The 21,378-nt window shown below is 35.3% G+C and overlaps 1 protein-coding gene across 5 annotated transcripts in view; it reads left to right on the top strand.

The window, feature by feature from the left end:
* SHPRH (SNF2 histone linker PHD RING helicase) overlaps positions 1-21,378 on the top strand; it is a 65,817-nt gene that overhangs the window by 40,364 nt on the left and 4,075 nt on the right. For 3 of the 5 annotated variants that reach the window (XM_037520533.2, XM_037520530.1, XM_037520532.2), the window contains 8 exons: positions 758-983; positions 1,275-1,418; positions 2,627-2,728; positions 5,138-5,209; positions 6,554-6,742; positions 17,967-18,059; positions 19,006-19,092; positions 19,808-19,986. In XM_037520533.2, coding sequence (XP_037376430.1) covers positions 758-983; positions 1,275-1,418; positions 2,627-2,728; positions 5,138-5,209; positions 6,554-6,742; positions 17,967-18,059; positions 19,006-19,092; positions 19,808-19,986 — 1,092 coding nt within the window. The other 2 variants (XM_054697905.1, XM_054697903.1) reach the window with 2 other exon arrangements.

Here is a 21,378-nt window from a genome sequence, read left to right as displayed (position 1 = left end):
AGTAATTTGTAATTGAGAGACAATTTAGGGGAGTGACAGACTCTTGAAACCAACAAACTTGAACTCAAATCCCTAATAACTATTAAGGGCAAATTATTTCTAAACCTCATATCCTCATTTACAAAATGAAGATAACATATACCTCATTGTATTTTTATGAATACATGATAAAATGCACATGATGGTTAGCACAGTGATTGGTACCTGGTAAGTATCCTATAAAATGTTAGCTTTCATTATTAGTACACTTTCTCAAACATAAATTTGAAGTCTTCATTCTTATATTGGGAATTATTTTGTGAGTGCATATGACCATGGCATTAGCAAAATTTTGCCTATTTTAAAAACACGGAAACTCATAAAAAGCTAGTAAGTTCTCATTACCTTGAAAAAAGAGGCATTGATTTGCAGTGTACTTTTTAATCATCTTTTGCTTGTTTGTTTTGTTTTCATGGTTATTGGTAGTAGTCTGTGTTTTATATTGTTTTAATTTTCAGAGGAAAAGGTATAACTATTTCTTATTATGCCACATTGCTTTCAGGAAACACTGGTCAAACTTATGATGCCTCAAGCATTTTCGTAATTGCTTACATTCTTCCCAGAGACTTGTAAGCATGATTTTTATAGGCATGTTATTAAAATTTATTGGTAAAATTTTATTATTAACCTTGTTTTCCTATTAACTCTGCCAAGAAGACTTTAACAATTCTTATCACTCACCGATCGTGACTGTTGTTTTTGTCTTGTATGTCTTCAGAGTCAAAGGCCAGACTGCAATATTTGAGGAGATGATAGAAGATGAAGAAGGGCTAGTTGATGATCGAATTCCTACCACAAGCCGGGGTCTGTGGGCTATAAGTGAGACTGAGCGATCAATGAAAGCTATCCTATCATTTGCAAAATCCCATAGATTTGATGCTGAATTCATTGATGAAGGAAGTGCTTCCATGGATCTCTTTGAAGCATGGAAGAAGGAATATAAGGTACTGTATTTTACAACTTCGTTCTCATATTAAAAAGTTATCCTCCTTTACATTAATTTTAATTGCAGCCTTTTTCTCTCTCCACTTTTTAAAAATTTGCTTTAGAGACTTGCAGTGTCAGTTTCTCTTTCCCTAAAATATAATGATTGTTATGAAGAATAATAAACATTTAATGAAAATTATCAGTTTTAAGAGCACACTGAAGACTTTTGACCAAGGCACATCTTGGTGGCTTTAACCAATTTTAAATATGTGCTTTATTGCTGCCATTGTCTTTTCTGTTCCCTCCAGTTGCTTCATGAATATTGGATGGCTCTGAGGAACCGTGTATCTGCTGTTGATGAACTTGCAATGGCTACAGAACGACTAAGAGTACGTCATCCTAAGGAGCCAAAGCCCAATCCACCCGTTCTTCATATCATTGAACCACATGAGGTAATGGCAAGGAAATCACAGAAGAGCACAGCACATAGATGGCGCAGAGATCTGCGAGGCCTAGATAAAAGAGTCCCAGTAGTGATCTCTTCTATACATATCTGTTTAATCTCTACTCTTAGCTTGGACCCATTAAGTTGTTCGATTTTGTTGGTCAAAATTGAACAAAAATAGCAATTTCATATCTAATACATGCTTAGCACTTTAAGATTTTGGTATGTTCTTTGTTTTTCTCCAAATTGCATATACTCTGTTTTTGACCACTTTCTATATACCAAAATCTAAAGAAATTCTCAGTCTATTTTTTTTTTTTTTTTTGGTGGGACCCTCGCCAGCAGGCGGGGAACAAACCCGTGCTGCAGAGGCTGCAGGCAGCCTCGCAGCCCAGCGCTCAACCACTGTACCATCAGGGGAGGCCGCTTGGTCAATTTTTAACACCTATGTCATAGTACCTCAGCTTTTTTAGAACTAGAAAAATCTTCCTTAAGAAAACTAAAAACTTTCTTTTGCATTGTTTTCCTTTGCTGATGCGCATATATTGACAAGTTATCTTCAGAAGTCTATCAGGATAAAAAAAAAAACTCCACTAAGCTTTTCTCTTCCACAGTAAAATATTGTTTTCTCTATAATTTATTTTCATTCCTTGTATATGTTTAATCTTATAAATCTTTCTCCTATAAAGCTAGGAGACTGAAACTTTAAAAATCTGAATATACTTTTTAAATACTATCTCCTAAATACAAATTCTCAGTAAGTTCTTCTGAAAACAGATTTCTTTTTTTTGTACTCCTTTTCATTCAACTGTATTTTATTGGAGTGAGGCGACATGAGAGTCAGACAGAGATTTCTTCCTTATATTTCATAAAGTGATTCTGGGCAAAGTAGCATACCATTTTGATTTTCTTTATCCCAAGGGTGTATTAATAAAAAATGGTGCATAAATAGAATTTGGGTTGATTTTTATCTCACTTCAAATGTGTAAAATAAGCTTCCTATTTAAACAATTCCATATTAAATTTTACTATAAAACAAGAAATATTTCTTCTTGAAATATATTATCTGGTATCAATTTTGCAAATTTGAGTTTTCATATGTAAATAGGTTTTCTTAAAATAGGAAACATTTTTATTAACGAGGAAGAATTGTGCATGTTTAATATAATTTTGCCATTTTTCTGAGAGAATAAATTGTTTTGTTTTGGTTTTTAGGTAGAACAAAATCGCATAAAACTGCTAAATGACAAAGCCGTTGCTACATCACAGCTTCAGAAAAAACTTGGGCAGCTTCTTTACCTAACTAATTTGGAAAAGGTATTGTTTTTAAAAGATGCTACTTTTTCCCTATGCTATCTGATCAGTAAACCATCATGACTCTTCCCAAAGATGATGATATCTTCAAATGTTACACAGATTATATAAAGGATATGTACTGTATAGCATAAAACAGTGTAAAAAGTTGTACTTTAAAGCCTTAAATACTGGAAATACTACAATCTGCCTCTAGGCAAGTATTACAGTAAATGACTTACATGCATTCAGTAATGTAACATAGCTTTTTGTTATTTGAAATGTAAAATGTGGGGCCTCCCCTGGTGGCGCAGCAGTTGAGCGCTGGGCTATGAAGCTGCCCGCAGCTTCTGCAGCGCCGGTTCGATCCCCGGCTGCCAGGTGAGGGTCCCACATGGCGCGCAGACCTCTCCTGCCGCCCGCTGCTCCCCTTAGCAGTGTACTTCGTCACTATGTTCTGCTCTCTGCTCTGGTGAATTCTCTCACCCTCCCGCACTTCTCACTGTACCCAGTGCTTGTATAAATAAATAAATAAATAATTTTTAAAAAGGTAGTTAAAAAATTAAAAAAAAAAGAAATGTAAAATGTGTTTAGAAAGCTACTAAATTAGAAGACATGGTAATGAATGGTGTAATGTAATCTATGACACATTTTTTGACTAGTGAGCTGTTGGAGGACACCCCACGTAGTGAGCAGAAGGGCCTTGACCCGAGTCCCTAAGGCATATGAAAACACATGCGTCTTGGAGGAAAATCTCTGGGTGACAGGACTTGGTGTTGAGAGCCTGGAAGTGACCTGCGTACATCTCCACAGTTTGAGAACAACAAAGATAATGAGCAGACTTCCCAGGCTCTGGCTAGGGGGCGATAAGATTAAGTGCGTGAGAACTAACCACCTGGTACCCTACTGTCTGAAGTAAATAAATAATAGTAAGAAAATAGACTAATCACTCATACATGTTATCATTATATGGTATTACACCTGCTGCAATTAAAATAAGTATATAATGAGCACCAAGACAATAAAGATTTACTGCATGCTAGACATGACAGTCCCCCATGTCTGATTTCCCTCACCGTCGTGTCCCAGGTCTCGGACTCACTAGAAGTCCACAGTGAGCTAAGTATTATATTGGACATTAATGAATATAATTCCATTTTACTGTAAGAACAAGTGGTAGTTGGCACGAGTACCCTATCAGAACAAGATATAATAGATTTATGATTAGATGTGTGACTGCTTTTGCACTACAATAGCAGAGATGAGTAGTTGCAAAATATTTGCAGTCAGGCTTCTTATGGAAAAAATACTAATCCTTTAAATAAATTAGAAGAGACATTATGCATTATGGTAGGTTGTTTACAAAATACTGCAGTCATATGCTTCCACGGTGATTCTGGACTTGGTCATATGACTTGATTGTGCCTTGTGACACAGGCAAAGACCTAGAAAGTCCATGTATATTCAGTTTTTCCAACTCGTTGCGCTTTGCAGTTCTGACACTATGTGAAGAAGCCTAGATTATCCGAATCATCTAGCCCCAGCAAAGTCAACCTAACCCCAAATTATCTAAGTGACCTGTAACGTCATGAAAAATAAATCTTGGTTTTAGACCATATGTTTTTAGGTGATTTGTTATATGTTTTTTGAAACAAACAGGAAAAGAACAATTTGGTTCAACTTTTTCACTTGCCTGAATACTTATATTTTAGTTAATGGAGTTGTCTCAAGCCCTTAGAGTTGCTGAATTCATGTTTTGTTCTGTTTTTTTCACTACTTGAAAAAAATCAAAGAATCATCAAAAACAATTTTTTCAGTATGACTATTTGGTTAAACCACTGACTTAAAAACTTTAGTGATCTATGTATCTAATTTACTTTTTCCCTTTATGTCTTAAAATCTCTCCATCAGATAACTTTTTGAAGCTCTTTCAGTTTTTGAAGTAGTTTTAAGGAGATTTTGAAAAGCTGTTATACTTCAATATAATTTCCAGGCATAAATACACCTTAAATCAATAACATTGCTGCATTCTAATTATTTGCTTTGCCTTGCAAAGGACACTGAGAATAAACTACTGTTAATAAGGAGCTATGTAAATAAATGCTACCTCATCCCGTGTCTGTAATCTCATGCCAAGTAGACCCGCAGCATACCTATTTTGTTACAAATACTGTACTTATAATTTTGCCTTTTTTGATAACCACAAATACAGTAATATAATTTTAATTGTAGTAAAAATTGTCTTGTTCACTCCTTGAATAAATGCTCGTAAACCCCCAGAGTGATAGTATTAAGTAATATATAAATTATTAGCTCATCTTTATTAGGTTATTTAAATTGCAGTCACCAGCATTTACTTCTATAAATGAGTTGTAAAACACGTATCAGTTTTTAAATTTTAACTAATATATCTATTAATTCTTTTTTGGATAGTCTCAAGATAAAACGTCAGGAGGTATTAACCCAGAACCTTGTCCAATCTGTGCTCGGCAACTGGGAAAACAGGTGAAAATATCCTAAACTTCTCTTGCATTTGTTATGTTCTTTATAATTTTCAAAGACTTCTATGTGCAAATACTCTCTCCTCTCTCCCCTCTCTCTATACCCCTACACCCCAGCAACTCCTCAACTTATAATTTAGAAAATCTGTCATTTGTTCACCTGTTTGGGTTAACTAACTACCTGTCACTCCCATGCTCTGGTGCCGCGTGTCTCTAGCTTTGTCTCCATTGCAGATGGAGGCGGATCTGTCTTTTTGTTTAGCTTGTCCATCCTGAGCTCTTACAATACACAAAACTCCTCTCAACCAATGAACATCTTCATGCCTGATGGCTCTGGAGGTTCACAGGGTCCAGAAGACTGCTGCTTTTTGTCTACAAAAATAAACACAAGTGAAACAGCACCTTAGTTTTACTATAGCCTCAAGTCCTGAGATCTGGCACAGATCCTTGTGAATAGAGGTGCTGCTGCTAGAGAACAATATGAACAGCATCAGCCAATAAATCCCAAATAACCCTTTCCCCTCCTTAAGAATTGTTTTAAGACCAAGCTCATTTTTCTCTTCCTTTAGTGCTAGTTTTTCCCCAAGGTACTTCTCAGTCCATCCTGCAACTCCTCAGATTTTGCAGTAATAGTTTTTTTAACCAGATGATAAAGCGTAAATAATTTGCATAAGATGATAGGGCTTTTAGAACAAACACCTAGCCTAAATCTAATGTTCTTTTTCCCCTCATTGCAAAAGAGGGGGAAGTTTCCATGATATGCTCCAGAGATTCAGGACTATTGTACTTTTCATGAAATAGCACAAGGAATTTTCAAAAATACCCTTTTATTTATTTATCTGGGGGAGAGAGTTACTGTATCTAGAACCATTTTAAAATAAATCTAAGCTACAAGCCCATTCATCTTCTGTATAATTAATGCTTTAATATGTGAATATGTAGACCTGCTTAGTAAGTTGTGTGGTGTATATTGAGTTTATCATCTCTATACCAGTATTGCTTTAAGTTCCTCTATTGTATCTGGCATTAGAATGTTAAAGTAGTAACTTGCTTTTTCCCAAATACTCTAGTGAGAACACCCATTTCTTGCAAATTAATGGTGACTGAATGGCACTGTTACACTCACTGTTAGGGTGAGCAGAACAAAGGCTATGAAAGCTTACTCTGGTTGGACTAAAAAGCAGTTAAATAAAAAAGTTACAATTTAACTTTTATGACTTAAAGGGTATTAATATCATGAAATATTGACAAAGTGAAATTATTATACCTTTCTATTTTTAATAGATTTATAGGTTTGAAACCATCTTTGATGCATTTGACTGAGGTGTGTTCTCTCTTTTCTTTTTAGTGGGCAGTACTGACATGTGGTCACTGTTTCTGTAATGAATGCATTTCAATTATTATCGAACAATACAGCGTGGGGTCTCACAGAAGCTCCATCAAGTGTGCCATCTGCCGCCAGACCACATCTCACAAAGAAATATCATATGTCTTCACCTCAGAGAAAGCCAGCCAAGAAGAGGACATCCCTGTGAAGGTAAAGTAGGTTAAGAACAGGTAGAAGCTTAGACAGTGCAATATGATAGGAATTTGTATCTTAAAATGAGAGCATCAAAATCAGAACAAGACTGGCACAGTGAATATGCGGAAACACTGTTATCTATATGCCTGTAGACAGCCTCAGCTTTGCCAAAAACTCTTTGTCAGAGGAGCACAAAAACGCTTTTTCAAACTGGTGAACAAAGCCATCCCCCCTCTGGCAAAAGTAACATTGTAGACCTCTAGATTATCTTCTAGAGATTTATTTAAAAACTTTTTCCCCCCACTCTTTTATTCAGCCCCTAGGAAATAAATAATATACCCAAAACAACGGGAGGAAGAAAATGGATTTTTTACTAAAGTTAGTGATGGGAAAATGTTTTTAAATAGCATGGATGGATATTTTAGGATACAGCCCAAATTTTGTTTTATCTACCTAATTTTTTCTTAGGCTTCATTGACAATTTTAAGTTACTGTATGTTTAAATCCAAAAAGGATCTGTAATTGAACTTTGTACCTGAGGGGTATTTATTTAATGAAAAGTTTTCACTAGACATTTTTCTCTTTCTTTTACTTAAATATGTTTATTTTTGTTCGTTATCAACTTAGACAAAGGACAAATCAGTATGTGAAAATAGTAGGAAATAAATCAGAAGGAAGAGTTGAGAGAATGGAGGGGCTATTTCTAAAGCAAGAAGTAGTAGATCTTTTTCATTAGTTCCTTATCTTTCTGGGGATGATGCTCTCCACTTATTTTTAAGGCCTTTATTTTGTAACTTTAACTGCAAGTTGAAACTGCTGGAAATAAGGCAGTTTTTAGGATACCCTGCCTCCTGAGAAAACTATAGTTGAGTTAAATACTATCTAATTGCTGTTTATTGCACTGTTATTTGAGTAAAAACTGAAAATATCAGTCACATTGCTTTCTAGTGTGTTGAGATCAAGTAAATTCCAATGTTGGAATGAACTTTGATTCATGAATCCTGTATACATTTATTGGACACAGGCTGTATGCCGGGCAGTATGCTGGACCTTACACATACAGCATACACTAATAAATCGAACAGACACAATTGCACTCCCCTTCTGAGTTTTAAAGTTTGATGGGGGGAAGGTGTCTGAGTTGGTGGGAAGCACAGACATTAGATAATAAATAAAATATAATATAAATTTATAAATTTTAATAAGCACTACAGAAGAAAACAGGGATTTTCTGAGGGAATGATAACTAAGCAGGTATCTAAATGATCACTACCCTAAGGTGTGTGACTGGAAGTGCCTTGTGAGGAGGAGGCTGCTGGAAAGAGAAAAGAAACAGAACTGTATACATGGAAAGGTCTGAGACAAGAAGAAGCTCAGATGAAGTGGGTGGCTACAGTTTAGAAAGCACAAAGGAGAATGGAATGAAATGAATCTAGAAACTTAAGAGGCTTCAGATGTTAACAGACCAGCTTAAGATTCAAAAACATAGAAGTATTGTGATCAGTTTTGAATTTGTAAAACAACCCTCTTGCTGTAGTATGGAAATTAGGTTAGCAGGAATAGAAAAGAATAGAGTCAAAAAAAACTTGAAGAGATCTGTTCAGGAACTACAGTAGTGATGATGGCTTGACTAGGTTGGTGGTAGTTAGATAGACGGTAGTGGACATATTCAAGAGATATTTTGACTGGAGTTGATCAGGAAGATAGAATGTCAGAGGGTTTGATGAAGAAAGATTTCTTACATGACCCCCTTGTTTATGATAATAAAAATCAGGTGCATAATGAAACAGTTACTGATAGAAGGTATTTGGAAGAGGAGGTCATTTAGACATACTGTATTTGAAATAAGTAAAACATGCGTGTAGAACTAGCAAAGTATGGATAGGCGGAACTGGAGATCTAAAATTTATTGCTGTAAGTGATCTTGGAAGTGGTGAGGGTAAGTGAGATTACCTAAGGAAAGACAGAGTTTAGTTGCAGATCGGGTCTGGCAAATTCCATATTTGGTTTAAGGTTAAATAAAGGGAAAGAAGTTGAAAAAGGAGTCAAAGTAGGAACCAGTATAGACATAAGTAGTCCAGGAGAGTATGTGCTATCAACAGAGGCCACAGAAAATCTACCCCAATGAGGATGCAAATGTTAACTGTATCCAGTAGTACTGAAGAGGACTCAGTTACAGTATGGACTAACTTGGCTAATGAAGTCATTGGTGAATTTAGAAGGAGCTCTTTCAGTGGAAATGTAGAAGCAAAAAGTAGGTTGCAAGTGAATGAGGAAATGAACAAGAATGAATAAGTAGAGAAAATGCCCATTTCATAAATTTAACTGTGTAGTAGAAAATTGAGATTTGTAGCCAAAAGGAAATAGGAAGTATAGAAAGACTTTGTGTTGAGGTTTTATTTATTTATTAAAGATTTATTTATTTATACGAGAACTGGAGTACAGGCTAGATTCATGGGAGGGTGAGAGGATTCACCAGAGACAGAGCGGGGAACAGAACAGGCAGACTGATGAAATACACTGCTGAGGGGAGAAGCGGGCATGACAGGAGAGGTCTGAAGTGCCATGTGGGACCCTCGCCAGTCAGCCGGGATCAAACTGGCACTGCAGAGGCTGTGGACAGCTTCACAGCACTGCGCTCAACCACCTGCGCCACCAGGAGAGGCCCTTTATTTGTTTTTTTAAGAGAAAAAATTTTGAGCAAGCTTAATCTCCAGCAATGGATAGATTGAAGGTACAGGAGAAAATGAAAGTCTATAACGAAAATTTCTTTAAAAAACAAAATGCTGATGTATAGATCTCTTTGAAATCAATTGTAGGTTGAACTTTTGAGCAAAGAAGCTATAAGGGTAGGTGTCCTTATGAAGAATGTGAGATCTTAATAGTCATTTCAGAGAAGACCGGTATTGAGTATTCCAGATGTGATGATAGAAGTGGGTGACCCAAGTAATTGGAGGAGAAAAAGTATAGAAAATGAAACAGTAAGACCTAAATGTTGACTGGGCTGTCAGGCAGAGAGTGTGTAACATTCAGAGTTGAAGTGTAGAGTTAAAGTTTGTGAGTTAGGCACCAAAAGCCTTTAATGGATGAAAGGTAGTGTTCAGTAAATAGATGATAACAGAGGGTAGAGGGCTTCATGAGACTTGAAAGAATGGAAATAAGTACAAAAATGAGAAATAATGATCAGAAGCCTGCATTAGTATAACAGAAGATACCAATGCTCATAGTACAGTGAATATGAGAGAATGAACCTCTCCGCTTAAGAGCACAACTGAAAAGGAGTATTGCCGTGGATAGCCAGGTGCTGATTAAATCAAAGAAGTGGAGAGCAGTATTTCCACAATAAAAAAAGTAAGTTAATGAATCTTAAAGCACTACTTCAAGGTTAGAAGAAAGAGAAAATGGAAGGGTGAGTGAACTAGAAGGAACTGCAGAGAATATGAGAATAAAGTTGGTGGTTAATTGATGAGAGGATCATGACTTTAGGGGTCATGTAGTCCTGCTCCCTCTGTGAATCCCTGTATAAATGGGTAATTTTAAGGCAAGTGCCAAAGAGTTGCTAGTGAAGGGGAAGAGGATTGACCAAAGGTACATGACCAGCCCTGAGGCATTTGATGGTTAAGCTTTAGCCTACTTGCCACACAAGAGCCCCTTCCCCCATTCCCACTGCTGCAGCTTTGTCTCCCTTTCCTTCCCATTGAAGTAGTCTTTTGTAGCCCTTTCTTCATTCTTTTCTCTCTCCTTCTGGCCTCAGGGACCGCAAAGGGTCACAGGTGGCATAGATGGTTAAGAAGGGCTGCTGACCCTTAGAAGAAAGCAGACATCCCAGTATGAGGAGCAAGTCAGGAAGAACTGCTGTGTCAGGCTTCGTGCAGTGAGGTTTAGGAAGTGATTGCTTTAGCTACCAGTAAGCAGCACAGCCTCTATGAAACTGAGTCACTGAGTCCATCAAACCCAAACACCTGTTCATTTTATGGCAGCTTTCCTAGATCCCCAGGACAGTTACATTTGATGTCCTCTGGGGACAGAGAAATCATTGTACAAAAACTGTTGATTATACTCTGACTTCTTCCTGTCTTTTATGGATATTGATGAGCACAAGAATAAATTGAAGCATCTTAAAAAAATTATGATTACAGTATTTGTTGAAGTTCTCTTGTCAGTGATGCATATATAGTTGCATATCCTTTTTATTAAACTGTGTCTGAATATTGCACCTATTATGCAAGCAGGTTTTTTCCCTCTTCCACATTCTCACATTGCTTCTTGCCACATTTGCTTTTGCTTCTCGCTCCCTTTTCTGTCACCATTTTATGTCTGCCACTTCTGCCTTCTGCTGCCTGTCCCCTTTTCTGACTTCTGTCACATTTCTACCCGACTGTCTGCCACCTTCCTGAAACATCTGCTTGTTGTTTTCTCAGACTCACTGTACTCCTTTGACTCTCTGAAACAGTCCTCCTGAATGGGCATCATCCATCTTGGAGTTGAGGGCATGGTCATGTATAAGATAAAGATGTCTCCATGTCAACATTTAAGGCATTATTTTGTAATTTTAGAAATATTACACAGGCATTTCCTAAATCAAGGAATTTTTTTCCTTTTATTGTTGATTGTCAAATTTCTGCATTTTACTAAACAATCCTGAGAAGTAATTTTTATTTTATTAAAGGGCTTATAGTATCTGAAAGGTTTATTTCACTCTTAAGCTTTCATGCCCAGACTCTTAAACATAGCAAACAGTATAATATATATTAGACATCCTACTTAATCATCTAACTGACCTTATATTCTTGGAGACTATAAAAATAGTACCACGTAGTACAAGGTATTGTTTTTCTAATGGCATCATTTGGAGATAGGAGATTTTACAGTATAAGGAATCCTATTGATGGACCACAGAAATAAAATAAATATTGAAATCACCAGTGTTTCTTTTAGTGGATGTAGTTAAGATAAAGACTGTATCTACCCTACCAGCACTGTGGACAGTATTCCTAAATGACCCTTGGAACCTACTGATCATTTCACAAAGTACACAAAATTCCCCTTGCAAGTTCTGACAACTGCCAGGCCTTTTGGATGGTGAAGTAGGCCTCCTGGCAGAACATATGCCCCACGTGGCCTGTTCCCTGTGTCTTAAGTTTGGCTAGGTTTCATCCACAGCATTTTTACCAGTGGAAACCCTGACCCTATAATGGACAAAGTTCTTATGTCATAAGAAGATCTAACCAGGAGAAAATATAGATGAAATAGCTACAGTAAAACTGCACCCTCCGCTCCCATCCAACACACATGCATAACGGCTTCATCTTCTCAAACTTTTCAGTGTCTAATACTTGGACTACTTTTTAAAATAAAGACTTTTTCAAACCCCCATTCCTGTGAATTTCAATTCATTATATCTGGGATCTGGTCCAGGAATCTGCATTTTTAACAAACAAATCTGTTGTTAATAGGAATATACAGACTTTTTGTAGAGGGAAAACAAACTATTTCTACATTCAAACTCCTAAAGAAGCCCGGCAATACCAGGCTGTGTCTAAATCTATTGTGTGTGGAATCAGTTATTTCTCTTTCAATTTTTTTCAAAATTTTGTTGAATTAGTTCAGAGGTGCCTTGTGAAGTCTGTCTTATACTTTCTAAATATAATTAAAATAAACATCTGAGTGGAAAAACTGATTGCAAAATTCTGAGTGAGATTAAAATAAGTATAAAATAATGTGATAAACCCGCAAGTGATTAAATTTACTTCTCTAAATATTTTTATGTAAAATTCCTACATAAACATTTAACAGGTAAAATTAGAATGCAATTACATCTTTTTATTAGAGCATATCATGAGTAAATGTATTTACAATTGATAAAAAACAATTCTGTTCCCTAGCCCCGACAGCACTTGTAGTTGTGAGTTGCTCGTCTCCTATTAAAGTGAGCAATAGCTTGCAATAAATTGAATATGCAACAGAATTCTAAGACGTAAACTATAATTTATCTTTATGAAATTACCTTTATGAAAAAGCTCTACCTTGTGGAATGTAAATATCATTAGAATGTAAGAAGGACATTGCTCATGAGGTGGGGACTTTATTCACTTTTGTATCGGAGCATCTAAAACAATGCCTGACATGTAAGAGGTACTCATAGGTGAGTGGATGGATGGCTGATGGATGTATGGTAGGGTGGATGGATGGAGGGATAGATCGATTGATGGACAAACAGATAAACAGTTGTAAAAGCCTTTGGGTCCAAACAAATTTTTGTTGCATACTTTTTTTTTTTTTTTTTGCAATTACTAACTTATCTATTTGAAATCATTATACAGAGTTTTACAAGAGTAGGATACTATTTTTGTGGCCTAATGTACTTTTATTTCCCACTTGCCTAGGTAGAGTTTCCATTGAACTTATTCAAGTGACATGTGAGTGCTTGAAGAACCCAGCATCTGCCCTGGGCATACACTTTAAAAATATTCCTACTTCATGAGACCAATGATAAAAGCTGAATAACTGCACTAAATTATATCTGTCACTACCAACATGGGTTTTTAGAATGGTGAACAGGTGCAGACAGAAATAAAAAAATGTTAACTGATATTACTCAGCCGAAACTACTATGGGCAGCACAGACACATTCAGAGGGCTAGCTTTATTTCAACAGGGAAAGTCCAGAATAAAGTAATGCAAGTCAGAAAATACCAAGACAGGAAATAACTTTTTCTATACGGAAAGGAAGCATTCCAGTTATTTGCAAGTTACAAACTCAAAGTAACCTAGAGAATAGTCATACTTCATTAACACCTCGCACAGGCATAGTTTGCTATCCACATTTCTTCATTCTTCTCTCTTTTGCTTTTTTCTGTCATCCTTTCCAAACTTATCTACCCTTTCCACTTTGTTTTTCTGTTTTAACAAATTAATATTTCTTTTCTATAATAGTGATCACATTGACTAGTCTTCAGAAGCTGGTAGAATTGAGCCCAAGTTTGTTTATATATATTTTTATAGAAACAATCAAAAGATCATACACATATACAGTGCTTATTAAGATGATACAAAAAACCATTCATCTGAATTGCTTCTAGTCCAAACTAGCTGTTTAAATCATCCTTTTTTTGTTTTATATTTTGCAGCTTGCAGTGACATGTATGTATTTGGGAGAAAGAGAATGTTATCTTTTCATCTTTGTATATCCACTGCCTGATGTAGTTCTTGTTACTTAGGTGAACATTAAGTTTTTATTGAGTGAATAAGTGAGTGATTTCAGTAACTCAACATGAACTTACTTGAAATGTTAATGGAACTTGAGTGAAATGCAGAAGAATGTCTACCCTATATCTTTGTTCACTTTTACCGGCTCTGCTTTTTAGACCAACCATGGTCTTTTTATTATTTTGGGACTCTTGCTTTTCATTTGCAAGTACAAAAGCACAAGTTGAAAAGAGAAAAAAAAATATGAATAGGGGCCTAATGTGGTAGGAATCTGTTTTTCCAAAGACTAAAGCTTTATTTACTCTATAAATTAAGCTCACAGAGTTTACTGACTTTGTTAATCATGCCTATAACTACTGATGGATAAACGAAGACATAAGTGCTCAGCAACCTAGTGAGATGGCACAGCCCTCCAATTGCTGACTTCTTCTGAGATGGGTTCCAGGGATTTCATCGCAATACCTAACACAGAGCCACCTCCAGCCTGCTTTCTGTTAGACAGATCCCCATGTCTTTCATGATCTCTTGTTGAATGTCTGGCTTTTGTAAGAGAAAGCTAGAGATTAATTCAAGATTTGATTTGATCATAGTGAATGAAAAAACACATCAAACTTTTAAATTATTATCAAACATCTTTTATTTTGTTTATTCATTAGTTTTACGCAGTATGTTTAGGATCAAGAAACCTAAATGTAAATGTGAATTTTGTTCATTAAATAAACGGATTGGAGTGTATTCAGTTTACCAAGGACTATGCTCAGGACAGGATTTCACATTCCTTTCAAAGAGCATGATCGTTTCATGATCTCTGCAGCTCTTCAGAAATAACCAGACACTTCTGAGAATGACACTATATACCAACAACTGTTTTCAGAGCACTGCCTGCGAGGAAAATATGTACTGTTTTTGCTGGGAGGAAATTATGGACTGTACCATAATATTTAACATAAAGTAATCCCATAGCCAACACAAAGTTATTACAAAGTAGGTACTAAGAAGGTGTTTTAAATACTGTCATCACTAATAATTATGTAAAAAAATAATTATGTAATGTTAAATAACAAGTTACCTCAAGATTTAATCATTTTCATATAATAAAAATTACTTCTCACAATTTCTTTAGATGGAAATTTGGTATCCACTTTCATGAAATTGTGTGCAAAGAAGTAGCCATGTTGAACTGTTAACAGGTAAAAATTCTAGCATTTTTAGAGAGCAATTTGATAGGGAATCTAACAAATATCTAAAAAAAATTCTTTTAACCTTTGATAATTCGATTTTCATGTGCCTGTCCAACAAAAATATTTGCTCCTGTACCCAAAGCTATAAGTGCAAGTACAGTCATTGAAATATTTAAAATAGCAAAAAAGAATGAAAACTGTCTAAATGCATATTAAGCAAGTATTTGATATTTTTGTTCTCTAAATACTAAGCAGCCATGAAATGAAGTAAATATCAGTATAAATGTCTCATGTGAAAAGACTGCCAATATAACGTTAAAGAAATAGAACACAATATAAAACTTGTTTAAAAATATTTGTGGGGGTGTGAGTTTTCTTGGGGCTTCTAGAATGCACGGATGGTCTTAGAGGATGAATGCCAAATTCTTAGTGGTTTTCACAGAGTATAGGGCATAAAAAAATAGATTTAATTTTTTTAATCCTCTATACTTCTATCTCTATACTTTAATTTTTTTAATCCTCTATATTTCTGGGGATTTTTTGGTAATTTTTAAAAACTGTCAAGAAAGTTGTTGTGATATATTTAGCAAATAGGACAGAAATGTGATCCTTATCTGATTTCAGTCTTACTCTGTAATATACTGCCTATCTGTGTTACCTTTTTAGACAGTAATCTTTCATTGTCTGGAGCATTTTTTACCAAATTATGAATTCTTATTAAAACAGACTTACAGGGGCAGTGGATTTTCAACATAATGTCTTGTAATTTTAATTTTTGATAATTTAAATTCTTCAAGTAGTTTAAAACATGAAAGCCTTTGTCTTAAGAGACACTGCTGTCACACATTGGTCTGTCATACAGATTGTACATTTATTGGCTTTGTTTTCAGAAATCTTGCCAGCAGGCAGGCATGCTCAGACCAGGAGCTACAGATATATATGAGCTGCTACTTATTGCTCCATTGTTCTCATTATCCATAGCCACTACTGTCCATCTAGAAGAAAAGAATATTAAAATTATTTCACTCCCCCTGTAGCTTTCAAATAAACAGCTTTGCATTTCTAGACATCCTTATTTTATAGTGAAAAGTAACTGGACTGGGACCAAATGGTTCCAAACTCTGGCATTTGGACAATATCATGGACAGCTAACACTGAACTGGCCAAATTTTGATGAAAAGGAATGCTCTGGCCTTTTCCTTCATAGAGTTACTATGTTCTAGTTTGGAATGTTGCATATAAAAGTTGTCATACTTTCTTTTGAATGTTTAGTAAGAAGCCGCTTATAAAGGGAATGGTTCATAGTTATCCTGGTATTTCACTTGAAAATGAGACCTTGTTAGGAGCATGGATGTTTCTGTGTAAATTCTTTACTGACCAATTTATACTAATTTACTCTTGTTTGAGACATTTTTGCTCTTATATAAGGTAATTTTCAGACTATATATTTTTAATTTTCAATTATGATTGAAAGCCTGTCTATTTAGACACAAAGATAGACTCAGGATTTTATGATAATTTTAAAACTTTTCCCATAATTCTGGCTTGCTAACTTAAAACTAGTATAGCTCTCTTTCTTAATTTGTTTTTACTCTTTATCTTTGTATAAAAGTGATGGACTGTGTGTTAGGTGTGGAGGTGCATTTGAGCAAAAGAGCAGTGCTGCTGTGGGCAATATTTTACTTTTGAGCTAGATCTACCTCCGTGGGGGATAACCTGTGTCATTATAGCAGTCATATTTAACACCTCAGATAATGTTACGGAGCATCTACAATTTGTCATGAAAACGGTAAATACTATTTGTTTTCTTTAGTGATAGATATCATCCCTTCATAACATACAAGGAAAAAGACTTAGAAAAGTTAGAATCTCTATAACAAGTGACAAGCAAAATTGACAGTTGAGTGTAGCCTTGTCTGACTCAAAATTCTGAGCCCATAATCTCTGTCATACCACCTCCCGAGCATTCCAGGAGAAAAGTTTTCTCAATGGCAACTACAGAAAACATGCTGTATTTTCTCATTTTCTTTTTTTTTTATCTTTTTCATACTCTTGTGATAAAAATGCTTATGGAAAATGAAAAAAAGCTCTCAAGTTTATCTAGCTGTGAATAATCTGCCTCCATCCAAGTGGTCATCCCTAGACCTCTATCATTCTTTCTAATACCGTTGTAAGAAAGGATTATGCCTGGCTTGGGTCCTTTAGTGTGTGTTTACATGAAGTTTTGATTCCTTGTATTCTTAACATTTCATTTGTCATAATATCTGAGGTGAAAAGGTATTTTTGAACATAAATTCTGATTATCTAAGAAAAGTTTATTACTACAAAACCTAACCACTTAACCAGAAAATCCTATCTTCATGGTCATAGCACTGTATGGCTTTCTGCTGTGCTTTTATATTCAGTTCTCTCTGGGTATAAATTCTATGACTTCTACAGTTTGAGACTAAAGAAAATTTCAAGCAAATACAAAATATAAAAGGTCATCTAGAGGGGAGAGTTTTGGAGGCACAGTTAGAACAAAGAGAAAAAGGAAACACATTGGACTATCCTGGTGAAGTATCGGTGATTTGGTGGAAGGTACCCCATGGTGGCAATACCTGATGGGGAGGATCCTAATGTTTCCTTAAAAGAATGAATTGATTTTAAATGATAAAAAGTAACCCCTGGCATGTTATGCCCACCAATAAAACATTTATTGTTAAAGAAAAAGAAGGTAAGCCATATGCACCTGAGAATTTGTCTTGATTCACATATAATTTTGGTATAAGTGTTTCGTACTGGTTTTCCTTTCTACTGTTAACTAGATTTTATTTGGCAGTGATGTGTTTTCTTCTTTGTTTTCAAAGGGCAGTCATTCTACAAAAGTGGAAGCTGTGGTCAGAACTCTGATGAGAATCCAACGTAAAGATCCGGGGGCTAAAGCACTTGTTTTCTCAACAGTATGATCCACATTTTCATTCTCACTGTTAACTCAGATTGGCTTTTTTTGTCTCTAATCAGTGTCTATCTGAGAACTAATTTTTATTGTTCACCATAATGCAGTTGATGTTTAAAGTGACTGCTAGGTTTTTCCATGTTAGATTTGTTTTTCATGTCCATAGAATAGAATTATTGTCAGAGAAATCTCATGATGCTTCACAAGGTAATTCCTACAGCTACAATCATACTACTGTATTTTATTTAGGGAATTCCCTATAAGTAATTGTAATACAATTGTAAATTGTAATACATTTAATACATTGTAAAAATTGGAATCTGAAACCTTCAAAGTCTTGTTTCACAAATAAAATTGGTTAAGAAAAAGGAAATCTGCTGCATAAAGTATTGAGTAAAAGTTCTAGTTTCCATTTCTGAAAGATAAGTAACCATTAAACACCATGATTTATTTTCTATTCTGTTTATCTTAATTCCACCCTCAAAAACACTCAAGTTTCTTGCCCTATTTTCTTTTTTTGATTTAAATTTTATTTTTTATATTCCCCATACAATTACAACCCCCTTATTTTGACCCCAAGCCCTCCTTTCCCTGCCCCCCACCCCCCATAGAGTTTCTCTGGTTCATAGTTGTTTGTTGATTTTGATATTTTCTTTCTTATAGTTATTCTTTTTCCTGGTCCCTTATTTAAGTTTTCTAGATTCCTGCTATGAGTGAGACCATCCGGTATTTTTCTTTTTCTTTCCGTCTTGCCCTATTTTCAACCAGAATTTTATTTAAAAAAAAAAAAAACCTTCTAAAATAGAACTAAATAACTTCTGTAGTACTGCCTTTGAAGGTTTTGTTTTGTATTAGCTCTGAGATACAAAACTTACTCTGTTTTAGGTCCTTTACAATCTTTATGTGTAAGGTATGTATAAATTGTTTTCTTTTTGCTTTATGTGTTCTAGTGGCAAGATGTGTTAGATATTATTTCAAAAGCTCTCACTGATAACAACATGGAATTTGCACAAATCAGTCGTGTTAAAACATTTCAGGTATGTGAAGATGAGTTCATATGTGTTTTTTTGGAGTAGACTTAGTTGCAAATTGAAACTTCTGGGTTTGAGCTCTTGATTGATTATAAAATTAATATTCAAAAGTAAAGTAGGGAAAACAGTTATTTTTTGTCTATCAGTTACACCTGTCGTATACCTGTGATATCTTTTTTATTTTAAAGATTTATGTCTTGTGGTCCTTTTTTTAAGTATAAGGAAAGGTGACTTAGATGAATGAAGTGAGCCTCGTGCACTTATCGAGACACTGTATCAGGTATAACTGCTTGTAGTCAAATCGTCCTCACATCACATTCAACACAGTGACAGGTGCATACCTTAACATAAACACATAACAAACACCAAATGAAAATTTAGCAGATTCATGTCTCTTCTCTCATAGTCACTTTAATACATTGTAATACTTTCCTCTAAGCGCATGTAGTTTTTATTTGCATGTGTCATATATACGTATCTTACGATTCCACGATATAAAGAACAAATGAGCTTATGTGGCACATTTCTTCATAAACCAAGCAACAGATTTACATTTACCACTGGTAATTTTACATTTCATTTTCTTACATTTGACAGTAACCTGGGACCACTAGGTATCTTTTGTGTGCACTATAATGTACTACTTTTATTTACTTTTACAATACTACTTTTATTTTTAACTGATCCAGTTAAAATTCACATGTACCTTTCTTTTTTTTAGGAGAACCTCTCAGCATTTAAACATGATCCCCAGATCAATATTTTGCTGCTGCCCCTGCACACAGGGTCTAATGGATTAACGATCATCGAAGCCACTCATGTTCTCTTGGTTGAGCCCATATTGAACCCTGCCCATGAGCTCCAGGCCATAGGAAGGGTGCACCGAATTGGACAGACAAAGTAAGGACTAAAATTAACATTGGACACATTTGCTTCAGTTTCCCAAGATAGAAATCAGCATCAATATGTTTATGTTTATAATATGTTTATCAAAACCTATACACTTTTAATTACTCTTATTTGTTAAATGTTTAAGTATTATTATAAGATAAAAGACATTTTGAGATTTCTAACCCTCACTCTTCCAAACAGCAAACCCTAAATTCTCCCAGATTTTTGTCTTTCCTTCAAAAACTGTCCTGAATACTTCATCAGCCTAGTTTCTTAAACTGTTTAAGACACCTGGAAAGTTGAAGGCAACATAGTGACCTAGAGAATTTATTTTTGATTGTCTAAAGCAGCCTATGTTTAAAAGAAGCCGTAACTAAAAACAAATAGCCCCTTTTTAAATTCTTTCTCTTAGGAAAGAACAGCTTCCTAGTTCCACTGTAGGATGTATTGCCTACTGGATGTCTTCAGTGTTTCCTAAAAAAAAAAAAAATGCATCCATACTAACACTCATTAAATAAAAATTGATTGAGCAGCTACTCTGTGTCAGACATTATGCTAGACTGCAAACTCTAATTGAGTAAGATAGAATCTATTCCCCCAAGGGGGTCACTTTATAGTATCAGAAACAAATACAGGTTTACCGTATTGCAGTAGAGAATGCAAAAGTATCATAGAAGTTCTGCGGTAACAACAGAAGGGAATGACCAGCTGTGCCCTGAAATGTCAGGAGGGGCTTCATCAGGTTGAGTCTTGAAGGAATAATGATTGCAAAGCTGGGCTAAAAAAGGGTGCAGTCTCTGCATGTACAGAAAAACAGGAGATAAACAGCCTATTTCTGGGCACGTAAGGGTTTTGGAATTACTGGAGTGTAAGGTATGAGCAGAGGAATAGAAAGAAGTGAGGTCTTTTACCCCATACTTAAAATTATTGCTCCACAGAGAGCAAATTAAGACTTCTAATTAAGAGATATGTTTATCAAGCAAACCCTTCTTAAAATATGGCAAAGTAATGTGATTATAATAAATTCAAGTTCTAAAGTGCTATCAGTGTCATTTAAAATGAAGTAGGGCTTATTTGGTTGGGACTTTCGGTTGTCTTTTATTTTTAAGCATTTCCTTCCTGTCTCACTAGTGGGCTCTATACCTTTTCTTTGGGTGCATACTATCTAATAGGGACCTCAAGTTTGGCCTGGGCAAAACAGAACTGTATTCCTGCTGTACCTCTACCTGACTTATAATATGGCTCTATCTTATTATATGGCTCTTACTTATAATATGGCTCTATCTTATTATAAGCCTTCCCTGACTTATAATATGGCTCTATCATCTATGGTTTCTCAGGAACCAGAAATCTAGGATCTTCCATATATGTCTTTTCATACCCTACATCCAAACTATCATT

Source organism: Talpa occidentalis, unplaced genomic scaffold (genome assembly GCF_014898055.3).
Source record: "Talpa occidentalis isolate TD23 unplaced genomic scaffold, MPIMG_talOcc4v2.1 talOcc4.2, whole genome shotgun sequence".
NCBI classification, from domain to species: domain Eukaryota; kingdom Metazoa; phylum Chordata; class Mammalia; order Eulipotyphla; family Talpidae; genus Talpa; species Talpa occidentalis.
The sequence above is the reverse complement of the archived record's forward strand: the minus strand, read 5'-3'. Positions and strand labels throughout refer to the sequence as shown.